The sequence below is a fragment of the Bos indicus genome, chromosome 18 (assembly GCF_029378745.1).
Source record: "Bos indicus isolate NIAB-ARS_2022 breed Sahiwal x Tharparkar chromosome 18, NIAB-ARS_B.indTharparkar_mat_pri_1.0, whole genome shotgun sequence".
NCBI classification, from domain to species: domain Eukaryota; kingdom Metazoa; phylum Chordata; class Mammalia; order Artiodactyla; family Bovidae; genus Bos; species Bos indicus.
In genome coordinates, this window is record NC_091777.1 from 62578265 (window position 1) to 62596869 (window position 18605).

General features: G+C 63.2%; 2 protein-coding genes and 1 long non-coding RNA gene across 6 annotated transcripts; 1 reads left to right on the forward strand and 2 right to left on the reverse strand.

Moving 5' to 3' along the window:
* Positions 1-79: 79 nt before the first annotated feature.
* Positions 80-13140, reverse strand: U2AF2 (U2 small nuclear RNA auxiliary factor 2). Of its 4 annotated transcripts, none has more exons than XM_070771703.1 (12): positions 12947-13140; positions 9257-9392; positions 8731-8775; positions 8386-8489; positions 8140-8291; positions 6929-7045; positions 6655-6793; positions 3802-3881; positions 3582-3704; positions 3334-3420; positions 2977-3225; positions 80-820 (listed from the first exon to the last, which is right to left on the reverse strand). In XM_070771703.1, exons 1-12 carry the CDS (start codon positions 12993-12995, stop codon positions 686-688), a joined length of 1416 nt encoding a protein of 471 aa, XP_070627804.1. In that variant the 5' UTR covers positions 12996-13140; the 3' UTR covers positions 80-685. The 4 variants fall into 4 exon arrangements, with proteins under 4 accessions (XP_070627804.1, XP_070627803.1, XP_070627806.1 ...); XM_070771702.1 differs by having other exon boundaries at positions 3322-3420; XM_070771705.1 differs by lacking the exon at positions 8731-8775.
* Positions 13141-13642: 502 nt separating this feature from the next.
* Positions 13643-14638, forward strand: LOC139177203 (uncharacterized). Its single transcript, XR_011561702.1, has 2 exons — positions 13643-13779; positions 14489-14638. It is a non-coding gene; the product is annotated as an uncharacterized lncRNA (long non-coding RNA).
* On the reverse strand, positions 14594-18181 carry CCDC106 (coiled-coil domain containing 106). Its single transcript, XM_070771708.1, has 6 exons — positions 18114-18181; positions 17471-17537; positions 17248-17355; positions 16983-17159; positions 15782-15994; positions 14594-15410 (listed from the first exon to the last, which is right to left on the reverse strand). The coding sequence occupies exons 2-6, from the start codon at positions 17490-17492 to the stop codon at positions 15094-15096; spliced, it is 837 nt and encodes a 278-aa protein (XP_070627809.1). The 5' UTR covers positions 17493-17537; positions 18114-18181; the 3' UTR covers positions 14594-15093.
* Between the last annotated feature and the right edge of the window lie 424 nt (positions 18182-18605).

Here is an 18605-nt window from a genome sequence, read left to right on the forward strand (position 1 = left end):
GGCCTTAGCCTGGGGCCCAGGGAACCCCTAAGACCTGGACAGCGAAGGGTTCACACACACGGGACACTTAACAGCTCCATAAAGTAAAATACAACAAAATGTTTAATGAGCAAATTCGTCTTAGCAAATATGAAACTGCCACAGAGAGGAGGGGAGGGACAGGGGCCACGGGGTGGGGGGCAAGTCCGGGAGACTAGAGAGAATCGTCTACGTAAGAACCAGGACACCAGGGTGAGGACCAGAGGCCAGGAGGACGGGAGCTGTGGTCCTGAGAGGGAGGGGAGGGTACCGGGCCGGACAACAGGATTCAAAAGAGTTTGGCCATAAAATATAAACACGCTATGTTTCTACGGTGGGGAAGGGTAAGAGAAAGGGGGTATCCGGGAGAAGACTGCTTCAGGGAGGGGCTGTGGGGGTCCGACCCCGCCCTGCTGTCACCCCCTCCCCGCCCTTCCCTCTGTGTCTGTGGGTGCGTGTGTCTGTGTGGGTCTGTGTGCGTACTTCCCCAGTCCCCGCCCCGCCCCAACCCCAGCCCACCCCCACCCTTAATTGCTGCCATTCCAGTTGCTGCCGGCTGTCATTCGGCTGTCACTCCTCTGCCCATCGTCTTCAGAGGGGGAAAACGGGGGGAGCAGAAGGGGGAGAAGCCCCCAGCCAGCTCCGCCCCTGCCCTCCCCCGCCGCCTCTACCAGAAGTCCCGGCGGTGGTAAGAGTCGGGGTCACAGTATTTTGTGACAACCACTCTGTTGGCGAACTTGCGACCCGTCAGGCCCTGCATGGCTTTCTGGCAGTCAAACACAGAGGTAAACTCCACGAAGATCTGTAGGAACAAGACGAGGCTTGTGAAGACCCAGGCCTCTTAGCTCCCTCTCAGCAACGAGCAGCACCCACTCAAACCCAGAACTCCACGGGAGGAAGAGAGCTGGACAGCGGCCTCACTGCAGGTGCGGGGACATTTACCCAACACCCTCCAGCGCCCCAGGATCAAAGAAACACAGAACACAGGGGCATGGAGAGCGGAGGCAAGCTCGAGTCAAGAGCCCAAAAGGCAGGGCACCAGGCAGGCTCAAGGAGAGCAGTCTACCTGCACCAGGCACCCCTGGGTGCTCCCCAGCGGCCATGGTGTCTTCCTGAAACAAGGGATGAAATAAGGAAGCCTCAGCAATTAGTATTCACACCCAGGCTAATTCCAAAGAAAAAACTTGAACCTTGATCTACTCAAGATCATCATCTTGCTTGAACCAGCAGCTGACAGAAGTGGAGGGAGGGGTGGACATAACCAGCCTAATTCAGAATAAGGGGAAACAGAGAATCCTAGAAAATACACCCTAATGCTTTGACAAGCAAAAACGGCTTACCAAAAAAAGAAAAGTCTGAAACCAACCTGCAGGGTTCTTATTTTGATCAAACCAACTGTAAAAAGACATCTTTGAAACAGAAAGGGAACTCAAACATGCCTGGATAGACAGATACGAAGGGTAATTTTGCTAGTGTACGAACGGTATCATGTGGGTTTTTTAAAATAAAAATGTTTTAGTCCTCTGTTTATAGTAGTTCTCAGCCAAGGTGGATGTGTCCCCAGGGAGCACTGGAGCACCCCAAGGTGCTCTTCACCGTCACGCCAGGTACGGTGGCGTGTGGAAGCAGGATGGGGCCCAGGTGGCAGCACAGACCCCCAGACCCGAGACAGCAGTGGCTCAGACGGAGAGCAAGTGCTTGAGTGACACAAGACACACTGTTTCAGCAAAGAAACACAGAGGAGGAGATGGGAAGCTGAGGCGGAAATTAAGACTGACAGCAAGCACCCCAGCATCCTGACACTGGCCAATGGGGCGCTCTGACCCAACTCAAGTATTATTCCATACAGTCACCATCACCCGGATGGTTTCTCTACTTCTACATATGTTTGAAAAGAATGATAACAGTTTGGACACAAATCTCACAGGCGAATCCCAGAGACCCACAGGCAAGGTCTTTGTATCCATTTCCCCACCAACACCTCGTGGAGGCCCCTCCCGGGTGGGCCGCCCCTCTACCAGTACATCTAGCGACCCCAGACCCCACACTCAGAAAGCAAGTCCGTCCTGCCCCCATGCCCACAGCACCTCACTAGGACCCCAGGCCCCAGCATTGCTCCTTCGCCTCTGACCCACTCATCTCCCTTCTCAGCTTCCGTTCTGCCCCGTCACCCCATGTCTGACCACGTGATGACCCCTGCCCCCAACACACACGGAGCAGATACAGGGTCCAGGCGCTGACACGCCTTCTCCCCGTCCTCCTGCCAGACAACAACAGATGGTTCATCTGCAGAGCCCCAAAGACCACCCTGCTGTCACCCTGACCCCGGGAACTCCCAGCTCCGCAGGGCTGCACGCCCACCCCCACCTCCACTCGAAGACCTCATTGAGGTCTCCCGCGCCTGCTCCGGCTAATCCCACGCCCTCAGTGCCGCCTGCCTGGGACCCTCTGTGGGCCTCACCACCTGCCAACCTTTCTGCTAAACCGGGGGGCCCTGCCCTACCCCCAGCCCCCCTCAGGTCTAACAGTGTCCTGCGGACACACAGGTGAGTGGCTGGGGGGTCATGAGGCGCACACACTCCCCAGGGTGCAGCGAGGTGCTGAGACTGGAATGGTGGCAGGGCCAGCACACCTTGGCAGGCTGAGAATCAGAGCCTGGAAACCAGGAAGCGAACCGGGAGGAAGAGCTGAGGGAGGCCAGGTGAGCGCAGCAGAGGAGCTGGCCTGGGGACGGGGGCTGCAACTGTGCCCCCCACCCCCAGGAGAGCCGACCACGTGCACAGCGGCACACAGGAGCAGGCTTTGCAGGAAAGCTGCTTCACTGCAGAGACAAGTGCTCGGCCACAGCATTGCATCGCTGCCTCACACACTGCCAGGGTCAGAGCAGCATGTGTGTGTGTGGCGTTGGGGGGCGGGGGGGGGGGGGGGCGCACGTGGTGTGTATGCGCGGGCACGCACCTTCCCGCAGCCGGGCACCTCCACGCCGTCCACGGGCCGCGGGATCTCGATGGACTTGACAAGCCCGTACTTGCCGCACTCATCACGCACATCCTCCACGATCTCCTCATACTCCTCGTCGTCCAGCAGCTCCTCGGGCAGCACCATGTTCATCAGGCACAGCACCTCCGTCGGGTGCCCGCCCATCTGCACCTGCGAGCTCATCAGGCCGGGCACTTGCAAGGTCACAGGGGTCTGGTTGATGGTGCTCTGTGGAGGGGTGGAGGCGGGGGTCACGGGGTGCCCACCCCTGGCGTGGGGGGACCCGTGCCCCTCCCCGCCCCGAGCCAATGGAAGATGACGTGCCAGGGGGCTCACCAGCGTGGCATTCTTGGCGCCCACACTCGCCCTCTGGACCAGCAGCTTCTTATCTCCCAGCTGCATCCCGTTCAGCCCCGCGATGGCCTGTGGTGAGGCGGGGGAGGGGCCGGGGCACGGAGAGGTGGTCGGGGTCAGAGCGGGCTGAGCAGCAGACAGGGCACGGCAAAAGGGGGAGAGCTGCGAGCCCCGCGCCCCGCCCTGAGGGGAGACCACAGCGGGGCCGGGTGTGCTGGGGCCGGGCTCACCTGGTCTGTGACGTTGATGTCCACGTACTCACAGAAGGCGTAGCCCTTGGAGAGCCCAGTGGCGCTGTCCTTGACCAGGTTGAAGGCCTTGAGCGGCCCAAACGACGTCAGCAGCTCTTTCACCTGCGTGGGCCGGGGCACCGTCAGGTTTCAGGGCAGGCCGGGGGGCGGGGGGTGGGGGCCAGGGCGCCGTCAGCTTTCGGGGTGGGCAGGGGCCTACCTGGTCGTCGTTCAGGTAGTTGGGTAAGCCCCCGATGAACAGCTTGTGCGCAGAGTCTGGGACCACGGTGGACACAACTCCTGGCGGGGAGGGAGGAGTAGAGCAGACAGGTTGCAATTCCTGGCACGGTCATCACGGGAACCTGGGGTTCGTCTCCAGGGGGGCCCGCCTGGCCGCCAGCCCCTCCTCACGGCGCCTGACACCAGCGGGCACAGCTGCACACTGGGCCAGGTCAGCAACCACGCTCACCCCAAGCTGGAGAAGCTCTCAGCCCCCAGGGAGGGTCACAAGCCACGGCCTCCCCTCACCCTCTGGCCCCAGCTCAGAGTTCCCACCCCCCATCCCCTAACCAGGGCTCCCCAGGGGCCCCGCCTCCCCAGGCCTGCCCCCTGTGCCTCTGGGCCAGGCCCCATGGGATCTCAGGCCTGTACGTGAGGCTGGGCTGTACCCACCCCCTCAGCACTGAGCTACGTCCAGTGGGGGCCCCTCAGCGGAGCAGGCCTCAGGACCACCAGGCACCCAACTGGCCACACCCCTTGCTGAGCACCCTCCCCCTCCCCCTCCCCCCCCCCCCGGCCTCGACCCCCCCAGCCCACCAGGCTCTGTAGTGCTGTCCTCCATCTCCTGGGGCCCACACCGTGGCCAGCTCCTGACTGTGTTCAGGGCCCACTGCGGCCAGCCACCTGGCCTGGCCCACCTCTGCGACCCAGTGCCAGGTGGCCCAGAGGACTAGCACTCCACCCAGAGTGAGGCTCTTCATGGGGGAAGGGGGGCGGATGAGAACGACAGGCTGCCGAACTCCAGACAGCCCAGCACAGGGGACGGCAGGCCACGTCCCGGCCACCACCACCCCATGATGGTCACGCGAGGCTGCCAGGAGGGCCCTCGCCAGATCACACAATGCAGACTGAGGCTCTGGGCCGGCGTGGGTGCTCTCCCACGCTGGCACCAGCTCTGGCCTCACACATGGGCTCTGAAGCCTCCCCAGTCCCCGCGGCATCACCACCTCCTCGGCAGGAGCCCTTGCTGCCCAGGCACTGGCCTGGCCTGCAGAGGCCTCCGGACCACACAGGTGCACAGCCTCAGGCCGTGCCCCTTCCATCCAGAGTCCTGAACTGTTTTCTTCTCCAACCAAAAGCATCTGTTGAATTTTATCAAATGTGTCTCCCTGGGACTTCCCAGGTGGCTCAGTGGTCAAGAATCTGCTTGCAATGTGGGAGACCCAGGTTTGATCCCTGGGTCACAAGTATCCTCTGCAAAAGTGAATAGCAACTCACTCCAGTGTTCTTGCCTGGAGAATCCCACGGACAAAGGAGCCTGGTGGGCTACAGTCCCCGGGTTCGCAAAGAGTCAGACATGACTGAGTGACTATCACTTTCACCTCTTTGATCATACACTCGACTTCTTCGTTGGAGTAGAAAAGAAAATCAAAATACTGTGTTTAAGATTTGCCTGGTGGTTCAGTAGTTAAGAATCCACCCACCAACTCAGGAGACAAGGGTTCGATCCCTGGCCCAGGAAGATCCCACTTGCCTCGGAGCAACTAAGCCCACACAACACAACTACTGAAGCCCGAGAGCCCGAGAGCCCCACAACAAGAGAAGCCACTGCAAAGAGAAGCATTACAACTCAACAGCCCTCAAGCAGCAACAAAGACTTGCAGGGTGAAAAATACAACTAAAAAAAAAAAACTCATGGTTACAGAGAAACTTCTCTGGTTTGAGAATGCTTCACCCACATGCACAATCTGGCTTCCTACCCCCTCCACAGCCCAGGAAGCACACTCCCTGGTCACTGTGGCTGGACCCCCAGCCCCTCCATGGAGGCTGGAGGCAAATCCCAGGAGAGGAGACCGGCCGCAGTGAGAGCCAGGCTCCCACAAGAGAAGGGTGACAGGCAGGCCTGCGTGCAGGGATGAGGCACCAGCTCTAACCCTGTACCACAGGACAGTCACAACAGCACCGCACCCACAGGGCACCCCCGGATGGTGCCTGGCATGGCGGGCTCGGGCCAGCCTGCGTCAACAGGATGGTTAGGATGCATTCAGGTCACCAGGAGGCACGGAAGCACAGCCTGTGGCCTGATCCCCCCAGACACATGTGCACGGAAAACACGGCAAGTCAGCGGCACATCAGGGCCTCCCCCAAGTTCCGGAGACTGCTGGCCTCCCCACACTCTCAGCAGGGACCAGAGAGGAGCCAGGTGGTCCCCAAGGGCCACCCTCGCTGGGCCCCACGCCCCTGGCTTCACAAGCACAAGGACTGCTTCCAAAAGGCGCCCTTCGGTGTGAACCTCAGCCAGCACAGCCCGTGTTCTCCACCCCCGGGTGTGGTGACGCCCACAACACAGGTCCACCCCTCAGCACAACCTGCAGGTCCAGTGCAGCCACGTGCCACTCCTGCCTGGTCTGAGAGCTTTCCAGAAGGGCCTTTTACACCGTGAGTGTGACACGGCACCCAACGCCAGCATCTGTGGACATTTGGGTCCAAGTGACAGAGGAGCTTCACCAGAGACAATGCAGCTGCAAAGCACAGCGACTCTCCGGCCCATCAGAGAGCAGACTCTGGCCACCCAGGTCTGCTTCGCTGTCTCCCCTACCACAGCGGGGAGACCAGCTTCAAGCAAGGGGTCAGCAGAAGCCCCGAGACAAGAGAGAAGAGGACAGCCACCCATCAGGCCCGTGGAGCTCAGTGGACACACGGGCATCCACGTGGGCTCCAGCACGCGCGCACTGACCTGGAGGCCCAGAGCATCCCACTTCTCCCAAGACCCTTGGGCTGCCCTAGCCCCCGACAGGCTGAGAGGCCCCGGGCTGGCCCTGCGCACCCCTCAGGCCCCACAGAGCCCACTCACCAGGCACGTAGACAGAAGGGTTCTCCGACATGCCCGGCAGGGGCTGGTAGTCGTGAGGCCTGCGGATCTTCAGCGACTGGCCCTGGAAGATGATGCCGTCGAAGGCCATGGCCTGGGTGGTCTCATCCACTGAGCGGAACTGAACGAAAGGACAGCAGAGGTGGTGGTGAGGGGCAGGGCGAGTGGCCGGGCAGAGCCCACTCAAGGGTGCCAAGACTGCAGCTGGGTGGCCAGCAGGCTGCAGAAGGGCCCGGTGGGAACAAGGCCTGCTCACCTCTAAGAAGGCAAAGTTCTTGTCCTGGTTAATCTGCACGGCCAAGACAGGGTTGCCAGGGGCCTGTGTCAGCCCCCCAAGGCGCATCTGAGCATTGAAGAAATCCATCATGGCCTCCTGCAGAGGAGAGAGGAGACAGGGAGGGGCGGGGAGGGGAGGTGGAGAGAGGAGGGGAAGGGTGAGAGAGGGAGACACAGAGGGGTGGGGGGAGGGGGGGACAGTGGAGTCCGGGTGGGGGCAGAGATCAGTAGTGGGGACAAACACAGGAGAAAGATGAAAGAAATGGGGGCGGGGGGCAGCACAGGAGACAGCCAGGGGCCCCAACCGGGGAAGAAGGGAGGTCGTCAGAAAGAAGCAGGAAACAAGAGGGAGAGGTGAGAAAACAGAGACGGAAAGTGTAGAAGAAACATCCAGTGGCGACAGCAGGAGAGAAATGGCATGAAGTGGAGCATCAACAGGCAGAACACACGGAGGGTCAGAGAGAGGGAAAGGGGAGGGGCGCGGGGCGGGGAGGGGGGAGAGAAGAGTGATGTGGAGGGATCTGGTCCTGGAGTCGGGGGCTGGTTTATCAAATGCAGCAAAGTGCAGGTTGAGAAAGTCAGAATGGACCTTACTTGCCTTCGCCGATGGTAGCAAACTTTTTGTTGCTACGAGGGATCTCAGCCCCACAATATTTCACTTTAAAGAGAAATGGAAACAACTCTTTGATCTCGGGATTCTCGGGGGCGCCACGGGAAGGGGTAGGGAGAGGGGAGGGGACAGGAGCGGTGGGGAAGGGAGGGAGGTCAGGGCGATCAAAATCAGAGCAGCGACCATGGAGGGGTGGGGGAGAGGACGGGGAGGCGGCAGAGAACAAGAGGCGTGTCAGAGAGGCTGGGGGCGTGCGTCTGCGTGTGTGTGCGTGTGCATGTCTCCCTCTCTGTCTCTCTCCACACGGACTCGGACCACAGACTCGTGGGTACATTATGTGTGTGCTTGATCCCTGGGCAGCTGGAGGAGGCTGGGGAGGGGAGACGGGAGAGGGAAGAGGAGGGAGGAGAGGGCCACCCAGCCCGGCCCCTGGCTGGCTCAACTCCATCGTCCGTCGGGGAGGGGGCCGGGGGGCCTTGCAGGCGCAGAGTCTGACCCGTGCAGGCTGGGGGAGGGAACGGAGGGAGGGAGGAACAGCGGGCATAGGAAGGGGGGGCAGCGGGGGCAGGGGAGGGCAGTACCTCAGTGATGCCGAAGGGGATGTTGCCCACGTAGAGGCGCCGGGCCTGTCTGGTCATCTGGCTCCCGACCACGGGCACCGGCGTCGGTGTCACAGCCAGACCGTCGGGGGTCATGGTGGGGAGGAGGGCGGTGGCTGGAATCTGACCCGCAGCTTCAAGAGGGACAGGAGGGGTCAGAGGACGAGGCGGAGTTGGGTCTGCTGAGGGCCTCGCCCACGCCGCCCCCAGCCCAGGCGTGGAGCCCACCTTGCATGGCCTTGTACTGCATGGGGGTGATGTGCTCGAAGCCCGGTGGCGGCACGTCCCAGTATTTGCGGACCTTCTTCTTCTTCTCGTGGCGGGGGGAGCGACTGGGGGAGGCGGGAGGGGAGAGCGGGGCGGGGCGACCTCAGTCTGACCAAAGGTGGGCCTGCGACCCCCCAGGCTCCCCTCAGCCCCGGCTCGGCTCTCAAGGAGAGAGGACGCGATCAGGGCCGGCCCGTTCCGGGCAGGGGACTCTTCCCGGTGCTCCGGCAGGCGGACGAGGACAGGGCAAGGTGCGCGGGGGAGGCGGGGGAGGGCGTGGAGGGAAGGGGCAGAAGAGAAGCTCACATCAATCCACCGTGCTCCTCTTTAGCGCCTCTGGTCAAAGGTTTGCTGGGGGTGGGAGGGAAAGGTGTGGGGAGGGGTGACTGGGGACCCTCGTCTCCCCCGCACGCCGCACCCCCCCGAGGGCACTGAGCCCCAGGGCTGGGGCAGGGCATCGCCCCCAAGCCCCCCAGCCACGAGGAAGGGAAGAAGGGCCGGACAGACCACCTTCCAGCTGGAGAGGCTGAGGTGGAGAGGCAGGGCGCCACCCACCCGCCCTTCCACTCGGGGCAGAGAGAACAGGGGGCAGCTTGGGAAGGGAAGAGGCGTCAGAGCAGAGAGCTGTCCCGAGAGACGCCGCCCTGCCCCAGGGAGGCAGAGCGCAGCCCGGGAGGCCGACAGAGAACCCAGACCAGACGGGGAAAGGGGGACCCTGACCCCAGACTCGCCCCCGGAAGCCCCCGTAGAGAGAATAAAGCGGTCAGACTCGACAGCAGAGCCCCCAGCCCCGCGCGGAGAGGGCCCGGACGCAGCCCCGCCGCCCTGGTACCTGCGGCGCCGCCTGTCCCGGGAGGCGCTGCGCTGGTCCCGGTTGCGGCGGTCGCGGCTCCGGCTGCGGCGCTTGCGGTCCCGGCTCCGGGAGCGGCTGTGGCTGCGCTTGCGGTGCCGATTCTCCTTGTCGCGCTCTGCGGGGACAGGGCCGTGAGCTGGGCGGGGGCAGCCCAGCCCGCCCGCCCCCGAGGCCGCGCCCCAGCCCGGGAGGCCACCCCCACGGGGAAGGGCTCGCGGAGGGCGGGGCGGCAGGCTTCCTGTCCACGCACGAGGAGCCCGAGGGCCTTGGGGGCCGGGCGGGAGCAGTTACCTGAGGGAACAGGGCCTGGCAGGGCCCCGGGGCGTAAGGTACCTGAGTCTGCTCAGGAGGAGCTGGGGGGCCAGAGAAGACAGAGGAGGCTGGCTCCTGGTCCCCCTCCAGGGCTGAGGGGCCTGACCCAGGGTCGTCCCTGAGAGGGGCAGGGCTAGACGCTGGGGAATCAAGAGACCCAGTGATGTTTTCCTGAAGGGACCCGGCGACCCCTCAGGAGAGTCCTCCTCAACCAGCCGGCCCCACGCCCCACCTCAGGCCCGCCTCAGGCTGGGCGGGGCCGGGCAGCCCCGGGGGCGGGGGCACCCACCCGTCCCGCCCCGCCCACCAAGCGGAACCCCTCCTGGGAGACCCTGCCCGCAGGAGCTGGGTGGGCCCTTCATTCAGACCGCCCCACGGCCGCTACAGCCGAGGCCTTCAACCTCCCCTCCTTCGCCCAGCAGCCCGCCACCCTCCGAGGCGCGTGGCTCCTGCCCCACGCAGTCTGTAGTCCAGTCCCTCGGTTCAAAGAGGCCACTGATTCCTCCACTATGCTCGACCAACCCTCATACTCCAGCTCATTTTACAAGGAAGCAGGAGCAATAAAGAGAGGCTGTCAAAGCCTCGTGTGTACTACTTCAACTCTCAAGCTCTTCCGAAGCAACTACCCGCGAACTTTTATAAATGAGTTTTAAATTTTAACACTAAAACAAGCTACGTAAGCACCCAGAAAAGAAAAAATCCTCGTTGCAAACATTCAGATGCTGTCTAAAACCAGACCCTGCTAGTTTTACTCCCAGGATTACTGTGGGAAACACTTGGGGGGGAGGGGGGGGAGCGGCGGCGGAGATCGCTCACGAGAGATGAGAAAATTGAGGCTTAGGGAGGTCATGTGATTTGCCCTGGCCAAAAAGCCTGGATACAGGTGAAGCCTGAATGTGAACCCTGAAAGGTCAAGGGCAACTAGGCGGGGGCAATACCTCTAAACACGAAACAGGCAGACCCATTAGGACCTGGCTGGAACCACTAGCGATGGTGGAATTGCCTCCTCAAAGATGAAAAGACTAAACATGAAAAATATATCCAAGACTTGCACCAGGAGAAAATAGGAGGAACGGGCAGTGTGAGGAGCATCCTGGCCCTGGGAAGGGGATGGACGACAACGGTTCTGGGCCTCTGGCTCCCCACTGCTAAGATGGGCAGAGACCCTTCCCTGCAGCTGAGGCTCAGAAACAGACACACAGGCAGAGAGAGGTGGTCACACAGGAAGCACTGGCGCCCGCCGGGGTGTCGTGGACACAGACATGGAACCCAGGTCTCAGGGGCTGAGGCCTGGAGGAGGCAGGACCGCCAAGACAGACTCGGGCAGAGCAGCATGTGGGCAAAGCTGCTCCATAAGGCAAGGGTAACCCCTGCCCCCACCCCAGAGGAAAATAAAAAACCAATGATCCAGCACACATCAGAACAGGATGGGAGTTATGGATGCTCTAAATGCCACAGCCACGTCGTTATGGGAATAACTCGCCAACCCCAGGGACATGCCCAGGCTGAGGGCCTGGCCTCCCAGGGCAGAGGGGACACCCAGGCAGAGACCAGAGCGCGGGTGTCAGTGCCCCAGGGCAGCTCCATCAGCTCTGGCTGTCCAGCCTGGCAGGACGCGGCTCTGCAGGCCCGCAGACTCAGGGGCTGTTTCAGCTATCCTGCACAAAACCGTGCAATAGCAACCAAACCTTTAAATCTGTTTTCTCCTCTTATTTAAATGAGGCTCGTGGGCACCCCCAGGTGTACGGCTTGGGGACATCTGCTGGAAACGCGACTCCACATTTCCTCCCTGAGTGAGCCCTCACACTACGAATGATTTCACCGTTGAAAGGGTATCACTTATTCGGCACTTAAAGGAGGCCAAGCCACATGCCACACACTGTCGGCATGTTGCCCCGCTGAATCTCAGCTCTGCCTCTGATCAGCTGAAATCTGGGAAAGCTTTTATTCTTGAGCTGTTTCCTCCTCTGCGAAGGGCAGGAAATCACTTCAGCCTCACGGAGCTGTTACAAAAACCCACTTAGGAAAACTGCAGAAGAGCTTAGCAGTGTGCGTGACACATTGTGGTAGGTGCTGTAAACTTAACTATTATTATTATCATCTGTTAATTGACCAAAGTTCTAGTGACCCAAAAAAAAAAAGGGGGGGCAGTCTACTAACTACATGAGGAAAAAACAGGCCCACAAATAGTAACTAATTAGGTACTAGAACCCACGTCTGCTCCCCTCCAAAGCCCATGCTGTTAAGCAGTGCATCATGTATGTGACAGACAACCTGTGGGTACGCTTCCCCAGGCACAGACTACTGATCCAGCCACCTCCCCCTCCCAACTTCAGGCTGGGCGGAAAGGTGAATCCCAGCGCCCCTCACTCGGCGTTCCAGACACAAGCAGAGTAAACCTCAAGCCCGCCACTTTCCCTCGACCTAAATTTAAGTTTGTTCACTCTCAAACCGGATTAAGGCAAGGAAACCTGCTAACTGTCCTACACCTCTCCAGCGCTAACGTTCTTGGGGTCCCCAAACTAATCACGGCCCCGTGCTTGGATTCGGCGTCTCCCGAGGGGGACGCTCCTCCCCCCCCCCCCCCAAGTGAAACGAGCCCTCTCCTCGCTCAGTGCCCAAGAGTCCGCTCCACGCTAAGATTTAGGAGGCTGGCGCGATCGTGCAGGCCGTGGGGAGCGATGACAGGCAAACACTCCGCACTGCGACCGCCGGGGGAGCCAGGGCCCCGAGAAGGGGTGCGTGAGGGGCACGGAGCACGGACAATGCGGCCTCTTCCACCGGCGCCGACCCTGGCGCCCGACCCCAGCGGCCCGCGGGGCCCCGGCGGCCGGTGAACAGGACGAGGGGCAAAGGGGCCGGGGTGAGAGGTGCTCCCCAAGCGGCACTGCCAGCGCCCACGTGAAAGGGGACCCACAACCGCCATTTTGGAACAAAGGGGGCGTGGAGAACCAGGCCGAAGAACCAGCCGGAAGCGGAAGTGCCAGGGCGTCGGGCGAAAAGGAGGAGTTGCGGGGCTCATCTATACAATCTCCTTTCCAGATTAAAAAACGCATAAATCCATGAGACGACACCAGGCGAGCCCGCCGCGCCAGCGCCGCCTCCAAAGCGGACCACTCTGGGCGCTGAGCGGAGCGCGGTGCGCATGCGTCCGGGTCGGCGCCCGCCGCCCCCACCCCGCCGCGCGTGGCTCGCCGCGCGGTCACGTGAGCGAGGCGCGCGCTGCGGGACGGGGGGGAGGGGGGGGTGCGCCGCGCGGCCCTGAGAAGAGGGAGAAGCGACGGGGAAAATGGCGGGGGACACGGAGGGAAGCCAAGAGCCGCCCCGCCCGCTACCCCTCTCCCCCGGCACTCTCACCTTGCTTATTCTCGTTGAGCTGCCGCTCGAACTCGTCGAAGTCCGACATACTGAGGCGGCCGCGTAGGGCGCTGTGCAGCTTTCGCTTCGCCTTGCCGCGCGCCCGCTCCGGCCGCTTCGGCTACTTCCGCCGCTAGCTTCGGCTACTTCCGGCCGCCGCCGGCGCTCCGCCACCTCCTACCTAATCAAGGCCTGGCTGCCCGCCCCGCCCCGCCCCGGCTCCGCCCCTCCCCGCCTGCGCGCCCGCAAGGTGTCCCTCCCCCCAGGGTCTGGCTCCGAAACGCGTCGGCTATTTCCGGACCGTAGAGGAAAGCGTCTGGAGTGGGGACTACGGCTGCTTCCGAAAACACCCGAAGTGAGGGTTTCACGGACTCTCCCAAGTTTTCGTAACTTTTCGGATATTAGCTCTTCCACGTTCGGATGTTTTCGGAGGTCCTCGCGTTCCTCTGCACCCAGGCCCCTCTGAGAATCCGGCTTCTTCTGAAAATTCAAACCGTCCCTTTGCGCTGATTCTCCCCGCTCTTCTCCGCCGGCCCAGTCCAAGCGAATCGGCTACTTCCGACAGTCCTAACCGTCCCGGATTCGGCACTTTCCGAAGGTTTCCAGCGCTCGCCTTCGGACCCAGTCAGAGATCAAGCTGTTTCCAAACTTCGGCTCCTTCCGGAGATTCCAGTGGCACCCTCCTCCCCTCCCGGAGAACTTCGGCTCCTTCCGCCACCACTTCGGGATGACCCCCCCCCCCCGACTCACGGGTGACAGCTTCGGCTTTTTCCGTCAGTGCTTCGGCTCCTTCCGGCTCCGGGAACCGAAAAGGGAGGGAGGACGGAGGCGAGGTGGGTCAGGGGAGAGGAAACGGAGAAGGGCAGCGTCCCAGCTCTCGGCACCTGACTCTCCGGGTGGGGAAAGGGGAGGGAAAAAAGGGCCGCTCCTGTGGAGGGCCTAAGAAGGCTGCGCGAGACAAAAGCAGCCAGCGGGGTAAAGGGTGCGCGCGGCCGCTGCGGAGGTTGCCAGCGCGGCTTTGTGCGCCTGCGCAGGGTGAAAGAGGGCGGGGGGGGGGGGCAGATGGGCTTCTGCGCCTGCGTAGACGTCGGTCTGAGGCGCGGTTTCTCAGCTGCTCCTGAAAGGCACCCCCACCCCCGCTTCCAGAGCCCTCAGCGCGCGTGCGCGAGTCTTCCCCTTCCCCCGGGGAGGGCCCCGCTTTCCCGACCGTTAAGCAAGACCGCCCCTCTACTAGTTGCCGTGGCGACCGCGCAGGCGCCGCGAGCGACGCAGCGGACACTTCCGGGAGATGGATAATCTCGCGATACCACCTCCTAACGGAGTCGTCAGCTCGGAGGTTTCCGGCTGCCCGGGCCGGCCACCTCCGTTGGAGGTCATGGAGTCCCTCCTCCTGCCGCCGCGCCTCTGGTCCCAGTATCCCAGCGGGTAGTGCTCACGCACTTTCCCTGGAGTGCTGCCCCGCCCCCGAGTTCCCCAGGGCACAGCTGCCTCCCCTCCCACCCCTGCCTTTGCGGGGGGCTAATTACATCCTGTCTCGCCCAGTTCCCCGGCTCCCGCCTGACGGTCCGCGCTCCGAATCCTCCAGAGCCCCCGTCACCGTCTCCGCGGCAACGGCCACCCCCTGCCCAGGAAAAGGCCGGGGCCTAGTTTATTCCAAATTTTATCATCTTTTTAATTTAAATTATCTTAATAGCTCTGTCTCACGTGGACTCGGGCGGTCTCGGAAGGCGGGTGGGAAGCTCGCTGCGGGGCTGGGGTGCGGACGGGGTATGTACAGTGGCCTCGCCCCGCAGGGTCCCGCAGCTTCCCAGGAGGGAGGGCCCAGCGAGGGCAGGATGGTGCCGCTCAGATGCGGGGGTGCCAGTGGTCAGGGAAGACAGAACCGGGCCCTGGATGGTGGTTCTCTTGGAAGCGGGACTAGGCGAGGACCGCCCCCAACCCAGGGAAGGCGGAGGGCAGGGTGGACTCTAGGGCTGTGAGAGGCCCAGGGGACAGACCTATATACAGGGGGCCTGGGGAGGGGGTGGCGGTCCGAGCGGAAACGAGCCGCCCTCGTGGGGGCCCACCGCCCGTGCACACGCGGGCCCCGAGCGCCGGGCGAGGGAAGCAGGAGCTGGAGGGCGGGCGCCAGGCTAGGTGGGGTGGGATCACCGCTTGAAGCGGTACGTGATGGGAAGCAGCAGCTTGCTCTTCTTGAGGGCCTGCACCTTCTTGAGGGTCTCCTCGTCCAGGGCCAGGAAGCAGCGGCGCGAGTACTCGAGCAGGCGCTCCTTGGAGGGGTCGAACTCGCCCACCTCGGCCAGCTTCTCCGGGGCCACGATGAGCAGCTCCGCGATGGGCGTGGTCAGCGCCACCGTGTTGCGGTCCACTCGGTGGTGCTCGAAGGCCCGAGACATGCTCTTCAACTTCTGGAAGGTGCCCAGGATCTTCTTGTAGCGGCAGAGGACCCCATCTGCGTCCTTCACTGCAAGCCGAGGGCAGGGGAGAGAGTTGGGGGTACAGAGACGGGGCGGGGGGAGTGGGAGGCAGAAAGGGGAAGCAGGAAGCCCAGGAGGCTAGCTGTGAGTTACAGAAGATGGGAGAAGGGGAGACAAGCAGGCCCGGGGAGGGCTCGAGTGCGGGGAAGGGCTGCGTTCCTCCCAGTCCTCCTGGGCTACTGCCGCCTCCCCTGGAGCCTGAGGCTCAGGAGGGTGGGCCGTAACTCCAGGACTATAAACCAGGACCACCCACGGAGGCCCAGTCAGTCAACCAGGTCTGATCTGGTCTGTTTGCCGATGGAGGGGCGGGGAGAGGGAAGCTCACACAGACCCCCAGCCCCTCGCGTCCCCCACTCACCCCGCTGCCTCTCCCGGGCCTTGGGCTTCCCGAAGCGCCGCCGGCCTGGGCCTCCTTTCTGCTTCTGCCTCTTCCTCTCCACGGTGCTGCCTTCTTCAGATGCTCCGCTGAGGGAGGAGGCAGCTGACTCGGGGTCTGAGGCCTCGCCCCCGGTCCCCCCTCGGCCGTCCCCCTCGGCCCGCCGAGGCCCGGGCTTCCCCCGGCAGTGGTCGTCTGGAGAGAGGCGGGAAGACACGCACACGCATGAACTGCGGGAAGAGGACAGCGAGGGGCGGGTGGCAGGTCACAGAGTCCCCAGGAAAGGGGGTCTCCCAGGAGGAAGTGCAGCACAGACGCCCAGCTGAACACAGTACACTAGGCCGGGATTTGGGGGTCCTGGGTGGGGCGTGGCCTGAGGATGCTCAGACTTGGTGCAAGAGGTCTGGGGGAGGGGCCCAGTGGACCAGGCCAGTACCACGGGGACCTCAGGAGAGAGTGATTTTGTGGGGTTCTCACAGTGGAGGAGTTTTCTGGGGACCCAGTGAGGCCTCCAGAAGAGTGGAGGCAGGCAAGGCCTCGCTGAGGCTGTGGGGTTCATACCCCAAAAGAAATAGTGTCTGGGTCTAGTTACCTGGGAAGGGCATGCCCCCGCCCTTACCCAGACCAGGAAGCTGCCCAGGTTCTGATGCAGGCCCTCCCTCTTGACAGCGGGTTCGGAGCCCGGTGCTGGTCTTCCCACGAAGAAAGTCCAGGGGCCCCTGCCCCTGACCATCCTGTGTGGGTTTCCCCAGCATCCGGGACGGATGGTGGTAGGCCCCAGCAACCCAGGCTAGAGGTGGCGCCAGAGCACAGGGGTCCCCAATGAGGTAGGTGTTGAGAAAAACCGTAGGGCCCTCGCCCTAACTCTCAGATGACTTCCCAGAGAGGGAAGCTTTCGAGGGAGCCAGCCAGGGGTTGACCACCAGTGAGGGAGAGGAGAGACTGGATCCTCCAGGCCACTGCTAAAGATGCAGGGCAGGAAAGCCCCCTTGGGGAGGGGTCGGGGCAGTGCTCAGGACCCAGACAAGCAGGCCATAGTCCCGCCCATCAGCAGAAGAATTCAAGCAGGAAGGAGGCTGGGCTTGGAGCCCACGGAGAGCCACCAAAGGAGTGTGAATGCAAGAGCACGGTGTCCCTGAGAAGGGTGGAGCTGGGCCCCCTGGGGAGGGGGGGACACCCTCACCTGCGTCCAGGCGGGCAGAGGAAATGAACTTGTCCAGCTGGCACCGCAGGAAGTCCCGCTCCTCCTCCAGGTCCTCAATGCGCTTCTGCAGCCAGGAGTTCCTCTCCAGGGCCAGGTGCAGCTGGGCCCGGACGCCGTTCATCAGGGCCGCTGTAGGGGAGGCAGCCTCCGACGGCTCTAGGGGCGGTCGGCCCTGGTCACACCCCAGGACTCAGTGACCCTGGCTGAACCCCCTCGGGACTCAGTCCCCCTCCAGTCCACTCACCCTCGAAGTTCCCCCTAGAGGGGCTCAGGCTGTAAAAGATCTGCGGGTCCAGGTGGGGCGTCTCATCGAAGGGGATGGAAATCTCCAAGGCCTCGCTGTCCTTCTTCACTGGAGAAGAGAGCCTAAGCTCACCCAAGGGAGGTCCTGGGGCCTCGGACCAGACCCCAGCCAGGGAGGAAAGGGCAGGGACCGGGGTGGGTGGAGCAGGGCCCGGGTTCCTCACCTGGCCTCCTCCGGCTGTTCATGGTGCGGCCTTCAGCAGACCCCGGCAGCTGAGCGCCTCAGGGCCACTGGACAAAAAGGGCAGCCACAGATGGAGGAACACAGACGGGCTTCTGGGGGGCATTCCGGGGGACCTGGGGCTCTCGACGTGGGGAGGGCTGTTTGAAGGCCGGGACTCGTGGGTCTGACGGAGGCGGGCAGACTGAGGACACCTGGGGTTACAAACTCCCAGGCTCTAGGGAGTGGGGAGCTGGAGGAAGGAGGACCCGTGGGGTCGACGGAGCAGGGTTCTCCTGGTCGAAGTAGGCCAACAGGGTCTCGACACAGGTCACTGGCCTAGGAGAGTGCCCCAACTTCCAGGCGCTGGGTGGAGACCCCAACCACGGGCGGGCCTCCCCGCCCACGGGTAACCCCCCAGGCTCGTGCGGGCGAGCACCGGCCTGTCGCCCGCGGGGGGCTGGGCGCGCGCGACGCGGGAGAAGATCACGCGTGGGGATGCGCCGCCCCCGCCCTTTGTCCCGCGGGCGGGAGGACGGGCGGCGGCGAGTGGTCCCCGCGGGGAATAAGCCTGGCCGCAGGTGCGGACGCGGCCACCACCCCCCAGTGCCCGGGGCCGGGCTGTCCGGGGCCCCCCGCTCACCCACCCGCGCGCGGAATCCGGCCCGGGGACCGACGGCGGCGGCGCCCATGCCCGGCGCCGGGGAGCGTCTGCAAAGTGTGACAGGGAGCGAAAGGAAGCGACCACCCACCCGCGGGCGGGGCGGAGGCGGCGGTGAGTCTCGGAGACGGGCGACGAAGAGGGCCGGCAGCCGGGGCCTCCCGGTGCGCAGGTGGCCTGCCTCCTCTCGGAGTCCCGGGTCCCCGTTAAGCCGGCCGTTTGCGGCGGAGACTCGGGCCGCACTTGCGCGATGGCCCCTTGCAGGACTCCCCCCCGCCCTCGGCGAAGCCTGGTCAGGGAACGTCACGAAATTCCTAATTCCTGGAGAGCTGGCGGCTCCCGGGGTCACCCGAATGGGTGAGGAGGCGCCGGGTCGGATTTGGGAGAGGCAGGGAGACGTAGGGAACAGCCGGGAAGGTTGAGGATCCCCTTAAGAGAGATGCTGAGAACTGGCCGGAGTGGACCCCCGCGACCCGTT